This window comes from Nematostella vectensis, chromosome 13 (genome assembly GCF_932526225.1).
Source record: "Nematostella vectensis chromosome 13, jaNemVect1.1, whole genome shotgun sequence".
NCBI lineage: Eukaryota > Metazoa > Cnidaria > Anthozoa > Actiniaria > Edwardsiidae > Nematostella > Nematostella vectensis.
In genome coordinates this window covers 5,647,317-5,666,706 of record NC_064046.1, presented here as the reverse complement: position 1 = coordinate 5,666,706, position 19,390 = coordinate 5,647,317, and the positions used below count along the sequence as shown (strand labels likewise).

Genomic DNA, 19,390 nt, shown 5'->3' with positions numbered 1-19,390 from the left:
TATCGGCACTAAACACTATAGCTTTGGTTTGACAATTAATCAAATAAAGGACAATAAAGGACTTTGGTTTGATAAACGCTCTTCCTCGCCAGGGAGTCCGAAAACTTTTCTGGGGGCGTTTTTCTAAATTAGCGATAATTACCGGGTCTGTAAGGTTACCGGGAGAGTTTTTGGGATACTTTTTCTGGCAAAGGAGCGTGTCTGAAAAATGAGTGCAACTACAATTTTCAACGGGAAAAATAACCAATATAATAGCGAGGATTGAAAATGATTTGTTAATTGGCGCGCGCAAATGAGAATATTTCTCCTTCATGAAAAGCACAACAAAATTCGCTGAATTACCTCATTAGGATCACTGATTCCATATGAAACTTTCGCGCTGTGTAGCCATTTGGCAAACGAGGTAATAAATAATAATTGCAATATTTTGGGGGTAATATAGCTATTTGAGTGGTAGCCTTAGGGGTTGTAGCTTTTGGAGTCACACATTCCGGGTTTTAGGTTTTAAGTCTTCGTTTTGTAGACACCCGGACTTTTCAAGATCATGCTACTCCCTGCGTGACGACTCCATAACGGCTGCGAGGGATGGGGGTGACTTCACCCGAATCATTGTAATTGTGTTTGAGTTTGGGCTGCCTGTGTTACAAGCACAAGCAATTAAAAGCAAAAATATCCAAGCTTTTGTTCTCTTTTTCTTTATTCTGTAATAGAAATGATGTCGGTGAAATCATTGTGAAATAAATTGTTATTCGGTGATTTGGGGCTGCCTGTGCCAAAGACTATTTACTAAAAGCAAAAAATACCCCAGCTTCTCTTTTATTTCTTCTTTTTGTATCCTAATCACCAGGAATATATATATGATATACTGATTATACAAATGATTCATACGGATGATTCACCATCTACCCCCGAAAGCTACCATGGCAACGGTCAGCGTCCTTTTAGGGGTCTAATGCGCAAGCGCGTATTTACCGGAATCCAAGATGGCGGGCAAAAAGAAAAAGAAAGATAAAAAAGCTAAAACAGGTCCACTGGTAAGTAATCCTTAATGATATACACATGTCAACTCGGTATCCAATAGTAACACACGATCATGTTAACCTTCCCAGGCTCACATCGCTGCTAGTCTTGTTCCAAATGCCATTTTCGCCGCTGTTCCGCTCACATCATCTGCACATAGTTTATCGTCAACATGGCCACGCGCGGGAGACCGCAGTCAGTCGCCCATCGCAAAAGCTCTCAGGGATGCAGGCTCACTAGGGACGATCATCGGCGATGTACACCCCCCCTCCAATATCCCCGAGGACGGCGATGGGATGGCTTCTCCTTCGAGCCGACCGGCAGTTAGTCTCCCTGAAGGTGATTACGAGGAACCGGGATACGAATCAGTGGAGACAGATGGTCGCTTTGATCGAAAAAATAGACTGTTTGGCGCCCGAAGTAACTCTGATGCTACTGGTTCCCATGATAAGCCTCGCGATGTTGAGGGACAAGCACAGACTGATCATTTCTATCATGTTCTTGACCACGAAAACAAATCCATAGTCGAGCCGACTTATGCTAAAGTCGACAAAAAGAAGAAGAAATCGGTAGTAAGCCCGGAGGTGGAAGTAGGGGCGGTGAGTATTTGCATACATATATCTGCAAGCCCCAATAAATCTCAAGGCTTGATCAGGGAGAGGGGTGAGATATACCTTTATACATACACCCCACCCCCCCACCCTCCTACTGCCCAGACATAGAATACCAAATCTATATTTATGGGAACCATGCATAGTCATTTAAGGGTGTACTGACATTAGTGTTGCTCAGTAACGATGTTGCTATGCTGGTGGCGTTGAGCGCGTGCATAACATGGAATTCGTCATTCACAAGCTTTCCTGAAGTAAAAGAAAAAAAAATTTGCGTTTCAATTTCCCCAAAATTGACTTAAAGTTGATATCAGCCTTTTCGGGTGATGATTTTTCCATATTTGGTAAAAACGGAGATTCAGCGGAGATTTATTCAAGCCAACCTTTTTAAAGCCAAAGTTTTTAATTTTCACTACCTGCGCGCGCTGCAAACACCGTTTGCAAACGCTCGCGCACGCACTGAAAATCTTATTTCAAAGTAGCGCACGCTGTATCATAATTTTAAAATACTTTTTCAATTTCCATCACGACATGACGGATATCGTTCCTTCGAAGTGTAAATACCACGAAACTCTATTGGAATTTTTTTATAAACTCATTATTTTTTCTGTATTATTTTTGCTTAAAACCTCCTTCATATAGCCAAGCATGGATTTAGCGTCAATCTAACCGAAAACAAAAATATATCAAATAATCTGGATTTCAGGACCTTTGAAAAATCATAAAAAAACAATTACTCAATCATTTCTAAAACGCATGCTTGGCTAAATGCATCCATCTCTCAAGATTCATGAAACGTATTCAATATTTGTTTTCGAGCAAAATTACTTTGAATATTTGCTTTTATCTTTATCTATGACGTAACATTATGACATCACGGAGTGACGTCCTCATAATAGTCAGCACACTTTTGTTGGTCAACTTGGCAAATATCAGACACATGACTTTCTACAAGGCTTTTATGCTATATTCAATTTTCCTTAGCAACAGATGTCAGTGCACCCTTAAACTTTGCCGGCAAAAAATAAAATATTTCGTTTTTTACTGATACGAAATAATCAAGGTGTCGATTTTTTTAAATAAAAGAATTTTTTGGAACCCTAAAAAGTGGAAGATTTGGTGCTTTGACGTTCTTATTAAAAATTAGCATAAATGTAGAATCTTTTTGACTGGCTTATTGCTTTCAGATATAAGGGGCACTAGCACAGTTAAAGAGTGAGTTTAGTGTTATTTCAGCAATCTTAAATACAGTCAAAATCACATAGAATATTCAACATAAGGGAAATGTCGTTATTTATTGGGGGGAGGGCTGCTAAGCTGAATTTGTTTTCCAGTTAAAAAATTACGACTCTCCCCCCATTTAAATACCAAAAATCGTGACCCTCCCCCAAAAAGGTGACCAAAAAAAAGCCAGTTAATTTTTTTTACTCATTTAAATTAGGAGAAACGAAAAATAAAAGATTAGATTCCAAAAACAGATTTTAATTTGGCAGTTTTTGTTCTTGCAATAAAGTTTAAAATTTAAATTATAAACGAACTTCTGGTTAGAAGAGGTTCAAACAAGTTATCTTGAGCTATGACACCACAACATACCTAAAATGAATTCCATGACATTTTTCCATGCAGCTGTGTAATGGCTATCCAATTCACAGACAGTAAAAAATTATAAAAGGCTCAAAGTTTGAAGACTTGTTTTTTTTATATAAGGGTTTTGTAGATTGAAGTTGAATTCACTTATCTCATTAACTATTTATTTGAATCAGGATGCTGATGACTCAGCATTGTCCAGTAGTGATGACCTGACAGACGTAACAAGTAATGATGAGGAGAGCTTCATCTCAGTGGGAGTCAAGAAATCTATTTCAGGCTCAAAAAAGTCTAAAAGAGGCAGCAAGAAAAGTAAGCAGCGAGAAGAAGATACCTCAGGGGAAAACAAGAAAAAAGACACATTATTCCATTTTACAGACTCTTTAAAGAATAAATCTAAGAGTAATGATGAATCTTCTGAAAATCCTACGGATAATACATCCAAACGTAGGAAATCTCAGAAGCAATATGCGCAAGATTCCATTCTTGAGCAGATAGAAGGATCAGCTGAGAAGATATCAGATTCACCTCCCCCTTCACATGATGCAGAATATGCAAAACACAGAAGGGGGTCCAAGAAAGCCAGCCTGAAGCGCCGTGCACAAGTCGCACCTGAGGAAAGCTCTCATGATGAAGGGGAAACACTGCATGATCTGCTCACTAAACCTGACCATCCTTCTGATGATGGATTTGATGAGAAACAGAAAAAGGCTCTGAAAGAGGTAGAAAGACTTGGAATAGAGGGAATATCTCAGAAGTATGGACTGAGTGACATTTCAGAGGGCGAGGAGGGTTATTTGACAGGGCAAGCACCCCTGGGGACAAAGGATGTTCTTGCACGCACAGAGTTCAACAAGCGGAGAGCCCAGTTTGAGAAAATCTCCTTGAATCAAAGTGCTTCACTGAGTCATTCAAACCCTCAGTACTCAGAAGATGAGCCATACCCATCAGGGTGGGGCACCAAAAGCCCTGACGAGCCATCAGGGCAGGGCACCAAAAGCCCTGACGAGCCATCAGGGCGGGGCAACAAGAGCCCTGACATGCCATCAGGGCGAGGCACCAAGAGTAGTGATGAGCCATCAGGGTGGGGCACCACAAGTCCTGATGAGTACAGGAGAAGCTGGGAGAGTCTTGAGCTACTCCGCCATAGTCAGGTAATGTATTCGAAATCACCAATTAATTACAATGTTGCTCTTGTTTGTTTGGGGAATCTGAATACAATACGGTGAACCATTACTCAGACAGGAATTGGGAATATGAAACTCAAACACTTATGCTTCTGTAAAAATGTAACAACCAGAAATTTGAAGTCATTTCACAATATTTAGGAACAATTTGCTGTTACTCCTTTGTAATATTTGTAACACACAACTACCCTCCCCTCTCTGCTGCTTTACCAACACTACCCCCACCCACCCTTCTCAGCTGCTTTCATTCACCAAATTGTTGTTGTAGACGGAGAGTCTTGAGCGACTTGAGAAGATTCGCCAGGCAAATGAGAACTCGTTCCAAGAACAAGAGAGGCACCTAGAGCGTCTGATAAGTCAACAGGAGGCTGTCTATAGACAGCAGAGTGAGCAACAGAAGGAGCAACAGCGGCTACGTGAAGAGCTAGCGGCACAACAGAATAAGATACAGGTAACCATGACAAATAGCGGCACCGCAAAGTGAGATACAGGTAACCATGACAACTAGCGGCACCGCAGAATGAGATACATGTAACCATGACAACTAGCGGCGCCGCAGAATGAGATACATGCAACCATAACTAGAGGCACAGCAGAATAAAATACAAATAGTCTATTTTGATTTGAAAAAAATTTATCCCAAAGTTTTGTACCCTTAAAGCTGTATTATCACCAGTTTACTTCCTGTCGATTGCGTAACAATCCCCGATGATTTTTAACAGAGAACGCGAAAAATATTGAAAATTGTGAAAGCAGTAGGTCTATAGGGAGTTTGTTTGAGGATGGCCTGTTAAATAGCACGGATTCTAATAGATCCTATTGTCTTTTAACGGTTGTGGTTTGCGTCGGACTTCCGGAAGTAAACTGGTGATAATGCGGCTATAAGGAAGTAAGTACATGCCAGAACGCCAGAACGTCGGTTTTAAAAACAATTCAAAGCGTGTTGATAATAATAATAATTTATTTATAAAGCGCTAAACAGAAGACAAATTCTTACAAAAACATTTGACCTAACATAACAAATTGTAACACGGTCATGTAAATTAACGAATCCTCTAGGTGAAATAAGCTAATCGGAAAAGATGGGTTTTAAGTGCCTGTTCAAATGGCTAACGGCTTTTAATGTCCCTGTTAGCGAGTTTCACGCAGAAGACCCAGCATGGGCAAAGACCCTGTCGCCAAAGGGTTTCCATCTTGTGCTTGGTACTGCAAGTACCAGGTCTTTGTTTGATCTAAGATTTTACGCCTCAGATAGACCAAATGTTCCTCAATTTCCATTTCCTGAATCACCAACAATACATTCTGCACATACCCCATAATTTAAAAAAAGTGGATCTATCAGCACACCTAGTGCTTTGGCCTGATTTTGTATTTATGACATTCTCTTGAATGTTTTAGGAGCAACTTAAAATCTTGGAGAACTTCCAATTGACTCGTGAAAATGAGGGTGTAGCGAGCGACAACAGTTACCAGGGAGGGGGAGACGAAGTCCGTCTGCAGAGGGAGATGCTGGAACAACAACAGAAGATCATCCAGATGCAGCAACAACAACATCAGCAGCACGAGGAACAGCAGCAGCGGCTACTGAAGCAACAAGAGGGGCTGTGTGAACAGATACGGCAACTGGGTGAGTGAACAGATACGGCAACTGGGTGAGTGAACAGATACGGCAACTGGGTGAGTGAACAGATACGGCAACTGGGTGAGTGAACAGATACGGCAACTGGGTGAGTGAAAAGATACGGCAACTGGCTGTGTGAACAGATACGGCAACTGGGTGAGTGAACAGATACGGCAACTGGGTGAGTGAACAGATACGGCAACTGGCTGTGTGAACAGATACGGCAACTGAGTGAGTGAACAGATACGGCAACTGGGTGAGTGAACAGATACGGCAACTGGCTGTGTGAACAGATAGGGCAACTGGCTGTGTGAACAGATACGGCAACTGGGTGAGTGAACAGATACGGCAACTGGCTGTGTGAACAGATACGGCAACTGGGTGAGTGAACAGATACGGCAACTGGGTGAGTGAACAGATACGGCAACTGGGTGAGTGAACAGATACGGCAACTGGGTGAGTGAACAGATAGGGCAACTGGGCGAGTGAACAGATACGGCAACTGGCTGTGTGAACAGATACGGCAACTGGGTGAGTGAACAGATACGGCAACTGGGTGAGTGAACAGATACGGCAACTGGGTGAGTGAACAGATACGGCAACTGGCTGTGTGAACAGATACGGCAACTGGATGAGTGAACAGATACGGCAACTGGCTGTGTGAACAGATACGGCAACTGGGTGAGTGAAAAGATACGGCAACTGGGTGAGTGAACAGATACGGCAACTGGGTGAGTGAACAGATACGGCAACTGGGTGAGTGAACAGATACGGCAACTGGGTGAGTGAACAGATACGGCAACTGGGTGAGTGAACAGATACGGCAACTGGGTGAGTGAAAAGATACGGCAACTGGCTGTGTGAACAGATACGGCAACTGGGTGAGTGAACAGATACGGCAACTGGGTGAGTGAACAGATACGGCAACTGGCTGTGTGAACAGATACGGCAACTGAGTGAGTGAACAGATACGGCAACTGGGTGAGTGAACAGATACGGCAACTGGCTGTGTGAACAGATAGGGCAACTGGCTGTGTGAACAGATACGGCAACTGGGTGAGTGAACAGATACGGCAACTGGCTGTGTGAACAGATACGGCAACTGGGTGAGTGAACAGATACGGCAACTGGGTGAGTGAACAGATACGGCAACTGGGTGAGTGAACAGATACGGCAACTGGGTGAGTGAACAGATAGGGCAACTGGGCGAGTGAACAGATACGGCAACTGGCTGTGTGAACAGATACGGCAACTGGGTGAGTGAACAGATACGGCAACTGGGTGAGTGAACAGATACGGCAACTGGGTGAGTGAACAGATACGGCAACTGGCTGTGTGAACAGATACGGCAACTGGATGAGTGAACAGATACGGCAACTGGCTGTGTGAACAGATACGGCAACTGGGTGAGTGAACAGATACGGCAACTGGGTGAGTGAACAGATACGGCAACTGGGTGAGTGAACAGATACGGCAACTGGGTGAGTGAACAGATACGGCAACTGGGTGAGTGAACAGATACGGCAACTGGCTGTGTGAACAGATACGGCAACTGGGTGAGTGAACAGATACGGCAACTGGGTGATTGAACAGATACGGCAACTGGGTGAGTGAACAGATACGGCAACTGGCTGTGTGAACAGATACGTTAACTGGGTGAGTTCATGACAACAGCTACTGAAACAACATGAGGGGCTGTGTGAACAGATACGGCAACGGGGTGAGTTTTTGGTTATATTTTAATAAATGTTTATATTTCCAGTTTGTGGTTTTTACATAGCAGGAGAGGACTTGTTTATTTTGTTGTGCACTTCTTTCTGGTGTGAACTTGTTCCCTGGTCATAATGGTGTTATGTTGTTATAATCGCAAGATATGTTGTTGCTTCCAGAGAACCATCAGCGAGAGGTGCAATCCAACCTTAGTATGTTGAGCCCGCGTGATCACGAGCTAGCGGAAATACGCCAACACGAGGCGCAGATCGTGAGCCTGCTAGACGAACAAAAAATGCATCAGCGGCAATACGAACAAATGCACCAACGGCAACAGCAAAGATTAGACGACCAGGCCAGAATATTCCACCGAGATAGACTGGTACCAAAGCTTTTTACTATTACTCTACTTTATATACGTACAAAGCTTTTTCTACCCTGCTACTATCTAAACTAACACCAAAAACGCTTTTTTGTGTTTTATATAGATTGTTTCCTGGATGGCTAAAGATTACAAATAATTCGTTGCTATGTAGTTTAATCGGCGCCTTTCATATTATTTCACTGTGTTCTTTGCGCGCGCATAATTTCGTTACATCATGCCAATACTTGCGCGCTTTACTTGATTATTACGTCATAGAGAGTGCTGTACAAGAAGAGAGAAAAGTAGCAATAATCGCGCAATGTCCCGTCTTCGTTCGCTAGCTTGTTGCGTTCCCAGGCGTACTAGCCACGTGCCTTCCCTTCGCTCTTGTTATCAGGCCTTGGAGGAGCAACAGCAAGCATTACTACAAAAACTCCAGGCGCAAGAGGAGCGAAGTAGGCAAATCGAAAAAGAGCTTGAGCGAGGCTCTACTAACAAGCGATCCCGCGGGCGAAAGACGCGACGACCCGTAAACACCTCTGAGTCACAGGACCTATCGGATGGGATTGAAGGAGAGGATATAGCGGAGTCTGTGACCGATGAAGTGAATGCTGTTCCCATGAGGGGGAGGACAAAGGCGGCAAAGGAGGTGCATAAGGCTAGCGCCAAGTCACTTCAGGACAGTGAGGCGTATAAACTGACTCAAGGCAGACTTCAGCTTCTTGAGAGCGAGAAAAGTGCGCTGGGGGAGCTCAACTCTTCACTGCAACAGGAGAACAAGGCACTGAAGCAGCTTGCCACTTCTTTACAGAAAGGTCCAGGTAAAACTCTGTCGAGAAAGCGATGGCATTTGAAGTGTATGCGTACAAATTGTTTCATGCATAGATAGGTAGTTAAGATAAGAAGTGGACCGAGCTGGGATAAACCATATCATGTTTTCCAGGCAGTCCATCACTCATACTTCAACAGCAAGTTAAGGACCTGCAGCAAGAGAACAAACATCTCCGGCAAACAGGTATGCGCATGCGTAGAATTGCCTCTCCTCACGTTTAAGCGATAGACACTTGTGGTGCGCTTTAATGTTTATCAGTTTCAGATTTGTATCTGTAAACGAAAGAAATGTTACCTTTAATGTCAGCTGGTATTTGATGGTACATTTCGTTTCACCTTGTGTTTGGTGACATCTTCTTATTTAGATGGTATCATGTCACCACATCATGTGGTGTTGATGGTATCATGTCACCACATCATGTGGTGTTGATGGTATCTTGTCACCACATCATGTGGTGTTGATGGTATCTTGTCACCACATCATGTGGTGTTGATGGTATCTTGTCACCACATCATGTGGTGTTGATGGTATCATGTCACCACATCATTTGGTGTTGATGGTATCATGTCACCACATCATGTGGTGTTGATGGTATCTTGTTACTACATCATTTGGTGTTGATGGTATCTTGTTACTACATCATGTGATGTTGATGGTATCTTGTCACCACATCATGTGGTGTTGATGGTATCTTGTCACCACATCATGTGGTGTTGATGGTATCTTGTCACCACATCATGTGGTGTTGATGGTATCTTGTCACCACATCATGTGGTGTTGATGGTATCTTGTCACCACATCATGTGGTGTTGATGGTATCATGTCACCACATCATGTGGTGTTGATGGTATCATGTCACCACATCATGTGGTGTTGATGGTATCATGTCACCACATCATGTGGTGTTGATGGTATCTTGTCACCACATCATGTGGTGTTGATGGTATCTTGTCACCACATTATGTGGTGTTGATGGTATCTTGTCACCACATCATTTGGTGTTGATGGTATCATGTCACCACATCATGTGGTGTTGATGGTATCATGTCACCACATCATGTGGTGTTGATGGTATCATGTCACCACATCATGTGGTGTTGATGGTATCATGTCACCACAACGTGTGGTTTTGATGGTATCTTGTCACCACATCATGTGGTGTTGATGGTATCTTGTCACCACATTATGTGGTGTTGATGGTATCTTGTCACCACATCATGTGGTGTTGATGGTATCTTGTCACCACATCATGTGGTGTTGATGGTATCATGTCACCACATCATGTGGTGTTGATGGTATCATGTCACCACATCATTTGGTGTTGATGGTATCATGTCACCACATCATGTGGTGTTGATGGTATCATGTCACCACAACGTGTGGTTTTGATGGTATCTTGTCACCACATCATGTGGTGTTGATGGTATCTTGTCACCACATTATGTGGTGTTGATGGTATCTTGTCACCACATCATGTGGTGTTGATGGTATCTTGTCACCACATCATGTGGTGTTGATGGTATCTTGTCACCACATCATGTGGTGTTGATGGTATCATGTCACCACATCATTTGGTGTTGATGGTATCATGTCACCACATCATGTGGTATCTTGTTACTACATCATTTGGTGTTGATGGTATCTTGTCACCACATCATGTGGTGTTGATGGTATCATGTCACCACATCATGTGGTGTTGATGGTATCTTGTCACCACATTATGTGGTGTTGATGGTATCTTGTCACCACATTATGTGGTGTTGATGGTATCTTGTTACTACATCATGTGGTGTTGATGGTATCTTGTCACCACATCATGTGGTGTTGATGGTATCTTGCTTCACAGTCCACAGGCTGAACGTGGAACTGAGTCGATATCAGGCCAAGTACAGACCGGTGCTGTTTGAGGTAAGGCGCTGAATCTTCGCACATCTTCCATGTGCAACACATACACACAAGATCTTCCCCGCATCTTCCATGTGCAACACCTGCACACAAGATCTTTCCCGCATCTTCCATGTGCAACACATGCACAAAAGATCTTCCCCGCATCTTCCATGTGCAACACCTGCACACAAGATCTTCCATTTGCAACACATGTACACAAGATCTTCCCTACATCTTCCATGTGCCACACATGTACACAAGATCTTCCCCACATCTTCCATTTGCAACACATGTACACAAGATCTTCCCCACATCTTCCATTTGCAACACATGTACACAAGATCTTCCCTACATCTTCCATGTGCCACACATGTACACAAGATCTTCCCTACATCTTCCATGTGCCACACATGTACACAAGATCTTCCCCACATCTTCCATGTGCAACACATACACACAAGATCTTCCCCAATCTTCCATTTGCAAAACATGTGATGATTTGCAGGAAGTAGAGGGGATGGCTTTACCGAGGAGCGGCGAACCGGCGCCATGGCTGGTAAGGACTGCTTGTTACTTAGCCTGCGAAACAGGCTCTTGAAAAGCGCCCCAGAAAAGCTCCCGTTAAAACCGTTCTATCGGACGTAGCGCTCGGCAGGGAGATTGAGGCGAAAATCGCTATGCGAGTAAATTCCTGGCGGGCGAACCTCAGATTTTCTTCTTTTTTTTTTAGCTCGGCTATTCCAGCTCATTTTTTTTCCGCTTTTACGCAAGTAGCGCCTGTTGATTAGGCAACTTGTCACTCTTCATGTATGTAGTGTAGCGTAGATAATGAGTTAGGGGTAAGTTAAGATCAGTGCGCGTAGATAATGAGTTGATGAGCATGGAAAATCCGAGGAGAAAAAGAAAATTGCGTCTTTTTAAAAAAATGCCTCATGTTTAATTGATAGGTGAATACAAGGCTACTTGCGCCCCTTTTTCTCGCCTATGATGACCGACTGAAGGAGAAAGAGGAAATCATCAAAACATATGACGTAAGCAATTAATTCCTTCTTTACTTGTATCTATATTTGATTTATTCTTTGTACGCATTATTCTCTTGGTATGTTATCGGGTTGATGTATGCATTATTCTCATGGTATTTAGGAGGAACTGACCTCGTTTAAGGGGAGAGTGAACGAGGTCGTCAAGGAGAACCAGGAGTTGCATATGGTGAGTTGGGTTTTTTTGGTCTAATTATTATGATGATATAAAGTTTGAGAAATAAACAATTTTTGGACAGTAGATAACTTCGTCTTTCATATATGTAATAGTTTATGCATATATGTGATAGTTTGCTGCAGGCTAATCATTTATTTATACTGTATATTGTCAATAATGTGCTCAAGGTATAGAATTGTTATGAAAATCATGTATGTAGAGGAGGAATAAAAGAGGTCAAAGGATTGAGCTCTGAGAGACTCCACAAGGTTCATGTTGCTCATGTGACATAGTACTATCAATTATGACGCACTGTCTATGGTTATTAAGATATAAGGAAACCATTCGAGGGAAACTTCCCTGATATTTCTTTTAGAAGGGAAAAAGGGCAGACGGGAAGGGAGGAGACTATCTTGCAGAGACAGAACCTAAAAAAATATGCGCAACATCCTTGCTTAATTCACGAAAAACATATCACATATCACATATCAAAAGCTAATATATAGATTTAGGCATTGCCTAGAGGCGGAGCCAGCAAATTACAAATATTTTTCATATTTTTTTCAATAATAATAATATAATGTATAGTCTTCACACAATAATGTCAGGACTAATCTAATTCAATGGCGAGGAACAATAACAGGGATAATACAGTTCAGATACAAGGGAAGTATAGTGATGCCTCTGCAATAACTTCTGGGACAGTGCCGAGTAGCTTTTTGATAGGGGTTGGCCACTTTATTGTGGTTCCCAAGAAAAGCAATGTGCGCGGGCAGGCCTGCAGGCGAGGCAGAACCACAGGGCCCCCGCGCGATGACCAAAAAAATATCAGTCGCATAGTTATCTGGTTATATACCATTTTTCTACGCCAATGGGGCCAATGGGGATCGAGGAGCGTATTTTAAGACTACAAAAGAAACAAAAATCAATTTCTTTTCTAGAGATTAAGCAAGTCAAAACCAGAAGCACTGGAGCTGGACGAATGGTGAGCTAAAGTCGATTTATGATTTACTTATTGGTGTGACAGAGATTTTGACAGATAAGTGTTCATACATTAGTGTGGTTCATCAGATTCAACAGGTGTTAGGTTACATTGGTCCTGATATTCCATGTGTATAATATATTCATGGTATGATATGTGGTGCTGTTCGTGATATTTCTCGTGATCGTGAAATCTCTCGTGACCCTGTTAGTGATGTGTGTTTTCAGGCAGCAGCTCCAAGAGCAGGCCAGGCTTGTGGTGGAGGAAAATGCGCTGCTGATGGAGCAACAGGACATTCAAGAACATAAGCTGAAGGAGATGCAGCGACTGCATGGCCAGGAAGGTCTGTCCATAGAACCCTTTCAACACGAGGATCCGCTATAAAAAGGGAAACCTCCCCTTTAAACACGAGGTTCCGCTATAAAAAGGAAAGCTCCTCCCATCCCCGGGCTCAAGAACAATCAGTTATCAATGAGCCGGCAATAAGTGAACATATCAGAACAATTGCTCTGAGCGCTAAATTCAAATTTTATATTCTAACCAAAATAAATATCATTCCTAGAGTTGTCCACCTAAAAATGTTTCTATCTATCGTAAAATAATGCTATACCAAGCTGTGTGCGCTCTAAAGTACGAGCATTTTCATCACAGCGCGAGAATAATTTATGCAGGTGCGCTAGATTATAGATAACGCGAAATTTAAAATTTTGCACCAAAAACATGAGTGGACAGCAAATAACTAATTTAACAATATCTTAACACAACTGTCTTGTTACCTGTGCAAAAATAGTTTTATTCCAGCCGACTAAGGCTTAGAAAGCAATTTTACAGGAGGCTTATAATTTGTGACTGCTAGCGTTGCAGTGTTCTTATTATAATTGCTTATAAGAGCTTTCCCTTCACTAGCGGAACGTCGTTTTTAAAAACTCAGCTAGACCTACCTACCTTTTTGACATCACAACATTGTTATCACTATCATTGTTATTACTATCATTGTTATCACTATCATTGTTATCACTATCATTGTTATCACTATTATTGTTATCACTATCATTGTTATTACCATAACCATTGACATCACAATAACCATTGACATCACATAAACCATTGACATCACATAAACCATTGAAATTAACATAACCATTGTCATGACTATTGTCATCACATTATAATCATTGCCATCACCATAACCGTTGTCATTGCCACAACCATTGTCATCACCATAACCATTGTTATCATAACTATTGTCTTTTCCATAACCATTGTTAACATAACTAGTCTTTTCCATAACTATTGTCATTACCGTAACCATTGTCACTACCATAACCATTGTCTTTTCCAGAACCATTGTCATTACTATAACAACTGTTACCATAACTATTGTCTTTTCCATAACCATTGTTTATTCCATAACTATTGCCTTTACCATAACCATTGTCATTATAATAACCATTGTTTATACCATAACTATTGCCTTTACCATAACCATTGTCATTATGATAACCATTGTTACCATGACTATTGTCTTTATCTCCTTTTCTAGTGTCAAAGCTTTCGAAAAGAATATCAAAACTCGAGTCAGAAAAGCGACGTATGCAGACTGAGATGGACGACCTAACGCGTAACCATAGCAACCTAATGCACCAATACGAGGCTGTAGCGGCCGAGAACGGCAAGAAAATCAGCATGGAAGATCACGTGATCGCTCTTGACGAGTGGCGGAGGTAAAACTAAGTAATGCTATTGAAGTGAGTAGGAACTATTCTGGAGCACTCAACTGTACTTTTTTTCTGTTTTGCTAGTTTACTTGAAGATCTAAAAGTAAAGAAGACCTCTGAGGAGGACGAGCTGAAATCTCACCAAGAGGTAGACAACACAAACAACAACATACATATATCATAATTACCATAAATGCATCATCTACATACATGCATTATCATAACATACATACATCATCTACATACAGTACATACATCATTATCTACATACATGCATCATCATCAACATACATGCATCATCATCAACATACATGCACCATCATCAACATACATGCATCATCATCAACATACATGCATCATCATCTACATTCATGCATCATCATCTACATACATGCATCATCATCAACATACATGCATCATCATCTACATACATGCATCATCATCAACATACATGGCATGAGTCATCATTTACATACATGCATCATCATCAACATACATGCATCATCATCTACGTACATGCATCATCATCTACATACATACATGCATCATCATTTACATACATGCATCGTCATCAAAATACATGGCATGAGTCATCATTTACATATATGCATCATCATCAACATACATGCAGTGATTACCCTTGTACGTTATGCATAATTTTCTCTATTTTCAGGCGATTCAGAAGGAGAAGAATAACCTTGCTGTTGAATTGGCAGGTATATGGTCCATCACTTATAATCGGTGTGTGGATGAGATGAGGGTTTTTTAAAGGTTGATTAATACAGCACGATTTACAGCACCGCTCTTGAACAGTGTTCGCAAAATTCGCGAACAGTGTTCGTGAAATACGCGAACAACTTTCGCGAAATTCGCGAACATCTAGACTGTTCGCGAACAGGTCCAAAATAAACGGTTTGGCGAACGGTAACGTGTGATTCAGGGCTTAGTAACGGCCCTGAATTACACACTACGACTCTTGTTCTCGAGGATCGATTTACGCTCTACGACTCGAGTTGTAGAAGTGCCGCATACAACTTAATTATGCTGTCTAAATCAGCCTTAAGTATGTTTCACCCATAACGTCGCTGCCTGAACTAGTACATATTATGCCTGGTTTCTGTCCGATTGTTTCCAGGGTCATCCATATCTGCCTTTAAGCCAGTAAAGCCCGGGCTTAACCAGATTTCTGGCCAATCTTTATAAAAGGCATATAAAAATATAGCGAATTACACCCGAATAACAATAGAAGTATAGGGTAGCGGTCTTAAAGCTGAAAACGGCCCATGAACGCCCCTGGTCTTATCAAAATTGCCACGTTATCAAAGTCCGTAGTTATGACTTAAGTAGACTTTACTTCCGAAGCCTAATAGGGCCCTTAACTTTGTATTTTGTTTCCAGACTTCAAGGCGCGCGTGACGCAGCTTGAGAGAGAGCTAGAAGCCTACAAAAAATCACAAAAGTACGATATTATCTTCCTAATTCCTGAAGATTCCAAAGATTACAATATAGACCTTCTTAAGCCTCTCCCCCATTTCTTCCTTTTAATGATTTTTGTATGTTTAACAGAAAGTCGGAGCGCAAAGCATTGTTCTTGGAGAGGAAGCTTGAGCACATACAAGACCGGGAGATAACGGCGCAAGAGACGCTCGCACAAGTCCTACGCGTGGTACGTGTTCATAAAAAGCCTTATGTTTGCCATGTCCTACGCGTGGTACGTGTTCATACAAAGCCTTATGTTTGCCATGTCCTACGCGTGGTACGTGTTCATAAAAAGCCTTATGTTTGCCATGTCCTACGCGTGGTACGTGTTCATACAAAGCCTTATGTTTGCCATGTCCTACGCGTGGTACGTGTTCATACAAAGCCTTATGTTTGCCATGTCCTACGCGTGGTACGTGTTCATAAAAAGCCTTATGTTTGCCATGTCCTACGCGTGGTACGTGTTCATACAAAGCCTTATGTTTGCCATGTCCTACGCGTGGTACGTGTTCATACAAAGCCTTATGTTTGCCATGTCCTACGCGTGGTACGTGTTCATACAAAGCCTTATGTTTGCCATGTCCTACGCGTGGTACGTGTTCATAAAAAGCCTTATGTTTGCCATGTCCTACGCGTGGTACGTGTTCATACAAAGCCTTATGTTTGCCATGTCCTACGCGTGGTACGTGTTCCTACAAAGCCTTATGTTTGCCATGTCCTACGCGTGGTACGTGTTCCTACAAAGCCTTATGTGTACCATGTCCTACGCGTGGTACGTGTTCCTATACAAAGCCTTATGTTTGCCATGTCCTACGCGTGGTATGTGTTCATACAAAGCCTTATGTTTGCCATGTCCTACGCGTGGTATGTGTTCATACAAAGCCTTATGTTTGCCATGTCCTACGCGTGGTACGTGTTCATACAAAGCCTTATGTTTGCCATGTCCTACGCGTGGTACGTGTTCCTACAAAGCCTTATGTGTACTATGTCCTACGCGTGGTACGTGTTCCTATACAAAGCCTTATGTTTGCCATGTCCTACGCGTGGTATGTGTTCATACAAAGCCTTATGTTTGCCATGTCCTACGCGTGGTACGTGTTCATACAAAGCCTTATGTTTGCCATGTCCTACGCGTGGTTCGTGTTCCTACAAAGCCTTATGTTTGCCATGTCCTACTCGTGGTACGTGTTCCTACAAAGCCTTATGTTTGCCATGTCCTACGCGTGGTACGTGTTCCTACAAAGCCTTATGTTTGCCATGTCCTACGCATGGTACGTGTTCCTACAAAGCCTTATGTTTGCCATGTCCTACGCGTGGTACGTGTTCCTACAAAGCCTTATGTTTGCCATGTCCTACGCGTGGTACGTGTTCCTACAAAGCCTTATGTTTGCCATGTCCTACGCGTGGTACGTGTTCCTACAAAGCCTTATGTTTGCCATGTCCTACGCGTGGTACGTGTTCATACAAAGCCTTATGTTTGCCATGTCCTGTACTATACAATTTCTCGCATGTGACACGGGGATGAGTGTGGCAGTATTTCATAAGTTATATATTTTAGAATGGTAATAAATAACACTGATAATTCTTCTCGGCTTTATTTACAGGCTGAAAAGACGGCCGAAGAACGCGATAGCTACGAAAAATTTGTAAGTATAAGCCCAGAGACAATTCTATCGATTAACAACATTTTTAAATTGTTACTCCTATCCACTCCAGGCTAAAAGTCAGACTTATGAGCAGAAGAAGGTAGCTTCTATTATTCGTCAAGGCGACATTAACATCATGGGACTTCAGGAGAGACTCAAGGTAATGGTACTACAGGAAAAACACCCTTGTGAGACATGACCGAAAAACCTGGAGAACGCGCAATTCCAGATAGAGAGAAGACACAATTTCTTACAATGGGCTATAGGGTTTCTTGTATTACGGACTGATTTTTAAAACACAAATAACGTGAGGCCGAAGTGCACATAACCAGATTTGTCTTTTTAAGATAATTTTTCCTTGATCATCATTGCCCTGTGTATCAGTTCAGGGACGAAAAGCTCAAATTTCAATGACACTTTACAAAAAGTCGCATCAATTTAAAAAAAGTCACACTTGATATTTTGTTTGCTATAAGTTACTAAGTACTCAGAGAAATTCTCCGACTTATTTGATGTAAAATGGGATTATTTGAAGCGTCACATCATGATTTTCCGTCATGTCCCCTTGTGATTCTTTGCCCGATTAATAGACTCGTGAAGGGTTTACGGACCCTGTGCTTACCTGGCGGAGCACGTGCATGGCCACGCTGTTGTGCTTAAGGATGATATGATCATGTTGGGTTCTGTACGTCACCATGTCCTGCTTGTAACAAGGGCGACACAATGCGAACGACTGACCAGCTTTGAATGTGTTGCAGGAAAGCAAGAAGAAGTCAAACAGAAAGATGGCTAACGTCACTGAAAGGTATGCACCCGAAACAGCCTACATGCTAAGCTTCATATTATACTTTATGCTAAGCACATGGTATCTGGCTATCGTGTCAACATATTTGCATGTAATTCAATCAATGTGTGAACGTCACAAGGTTGCCCTGCATCATGCCAATCTCTGTGTGACGTCAACAAATTATCTTATATTATGCCAATTCCTCTGTGTGACGTCATCACGTTATCTTACATCATGCCAATCACGGTATTCGCTTAATGTAACTCGATGTCAGGTCATCAGGTTATCTTGCATCATGTCAATCACTGTCATGAAATTATCTTGCATTATGTCAATGATTTTCTGTGACATCACCAGGCTACCCTGCGTCATGTCAATCACTATCTGACGTCATCAGGTTATCTTGCTTCACTGTGTGACGTCATGAAATTATCTTGCATTATGCCACTCTATGTGATGTCATCAGACCATGTCAATCACTGTGTGACGTCATGAAATTATCTTGCAATCACATGGGAGTCACATAATCAACAGGTTATCTTGCACCATGTCAATTTTTTTTATGACGTCATCAGGTTGGAGGAGAAAGACAAAGAAATCAACTCGATAAAAGAGCACTGCGAGAGGGAACTGAACAACCTTCGCGCGCTGCTTCGAGAGAAAAACAAACAGATTGAAGTGATGCAGGGGGAGAGAAGGTACGGTGAACTCACTTAGAAACTCAAGAGAATCTGCCACCGACACGAGAACTGAACAATATAA

The 19,390-nt window shown here is 42.1% G+C and overlaps 1 protein-coding gene across 1 annotated transcript in view; it reads left to right on the top strand.

The window, feature by feature from the left end:
• The first annotated feature begins 727 nt into the window (after positions 1–727).
• Positions 728–19,390, top strand: part of LOC5518020 (trichohyalin-like) — a 19,244-nt gene continuing 581 nt past the window's right edge. The window contains exons 1-23 of the mRNA XM_048720690.1: positions 728–1,034; positions 1,110–1,619; positions 3,395–4,372; positions 4,674–4,856; positions 5,804–6,032; positions 7,916–8,118; positions 8,498–8,921; positions 9,044–9,115; positions 10,779–10,840; positions 11,325–11,375; positions 11,767–11,850; positions 11,963–12,028; positions 12,958–13,001; positions 13,226–13,341; positions 14,542–14,722; positions 14,801–14,864; positions 15,390–15,432; positions 16,115–16,175; positions 16,283–16,382; positions 17,800–17,841; positions 17,912–18,001; positions 18,600–18,646; positions 19,204–19,326. Coding sequence (XP_048576647.1) covers positions 984–1,034; positions 1,110–1,619; positions 3,395–4,372; positions 4,674–4,856; positions 5,804–6,032; positions 7,916–8,118; positions 8,498–8,921; positions 9,044–9,115; positions 10,779–10,840; positions 11,325–11,375; positions 11,767–11,850; positions 11,963–12,028; positions 12,958–13,001; positions 13,226–13,341; positions 14,542–14,722; positions 14,801–14,864; positions 15,390–15,432; positions 16,115–16,175; positions 16,283–16,382; positions 17,800–17,841; positions 17,912–18,001; positions 18,600–18,646; positions 19,204–19,326 — 3,824 coding nt within the window. The 5' untranslated portion in view covers positions 728–983. The remainder of the gene's footprint in view (positions 1,035–1,109; positions 1,620–3,394; positions 4,373–4,673; positions 4,857–5,803; positions 6,033–7,915; positions 8,119–8,497; positions 8,922–9,043; positions 9,116–10,778; positions 10,841–11,324; positions 11,376–11,766; positions 11,851–11,962; positions 12,029–12,957; positions 13,002–13,225; positions 13,342–14,541; positions 14,723–14,800; positions 14,865–15,389; positions 15,433–16,114; positions 16,176–16,282; positions 16,383–17,799; positions 17,842–17,911; positions 18,002–18,599; positions 18,647–19,203; positions 19,327–19,390) is intronic.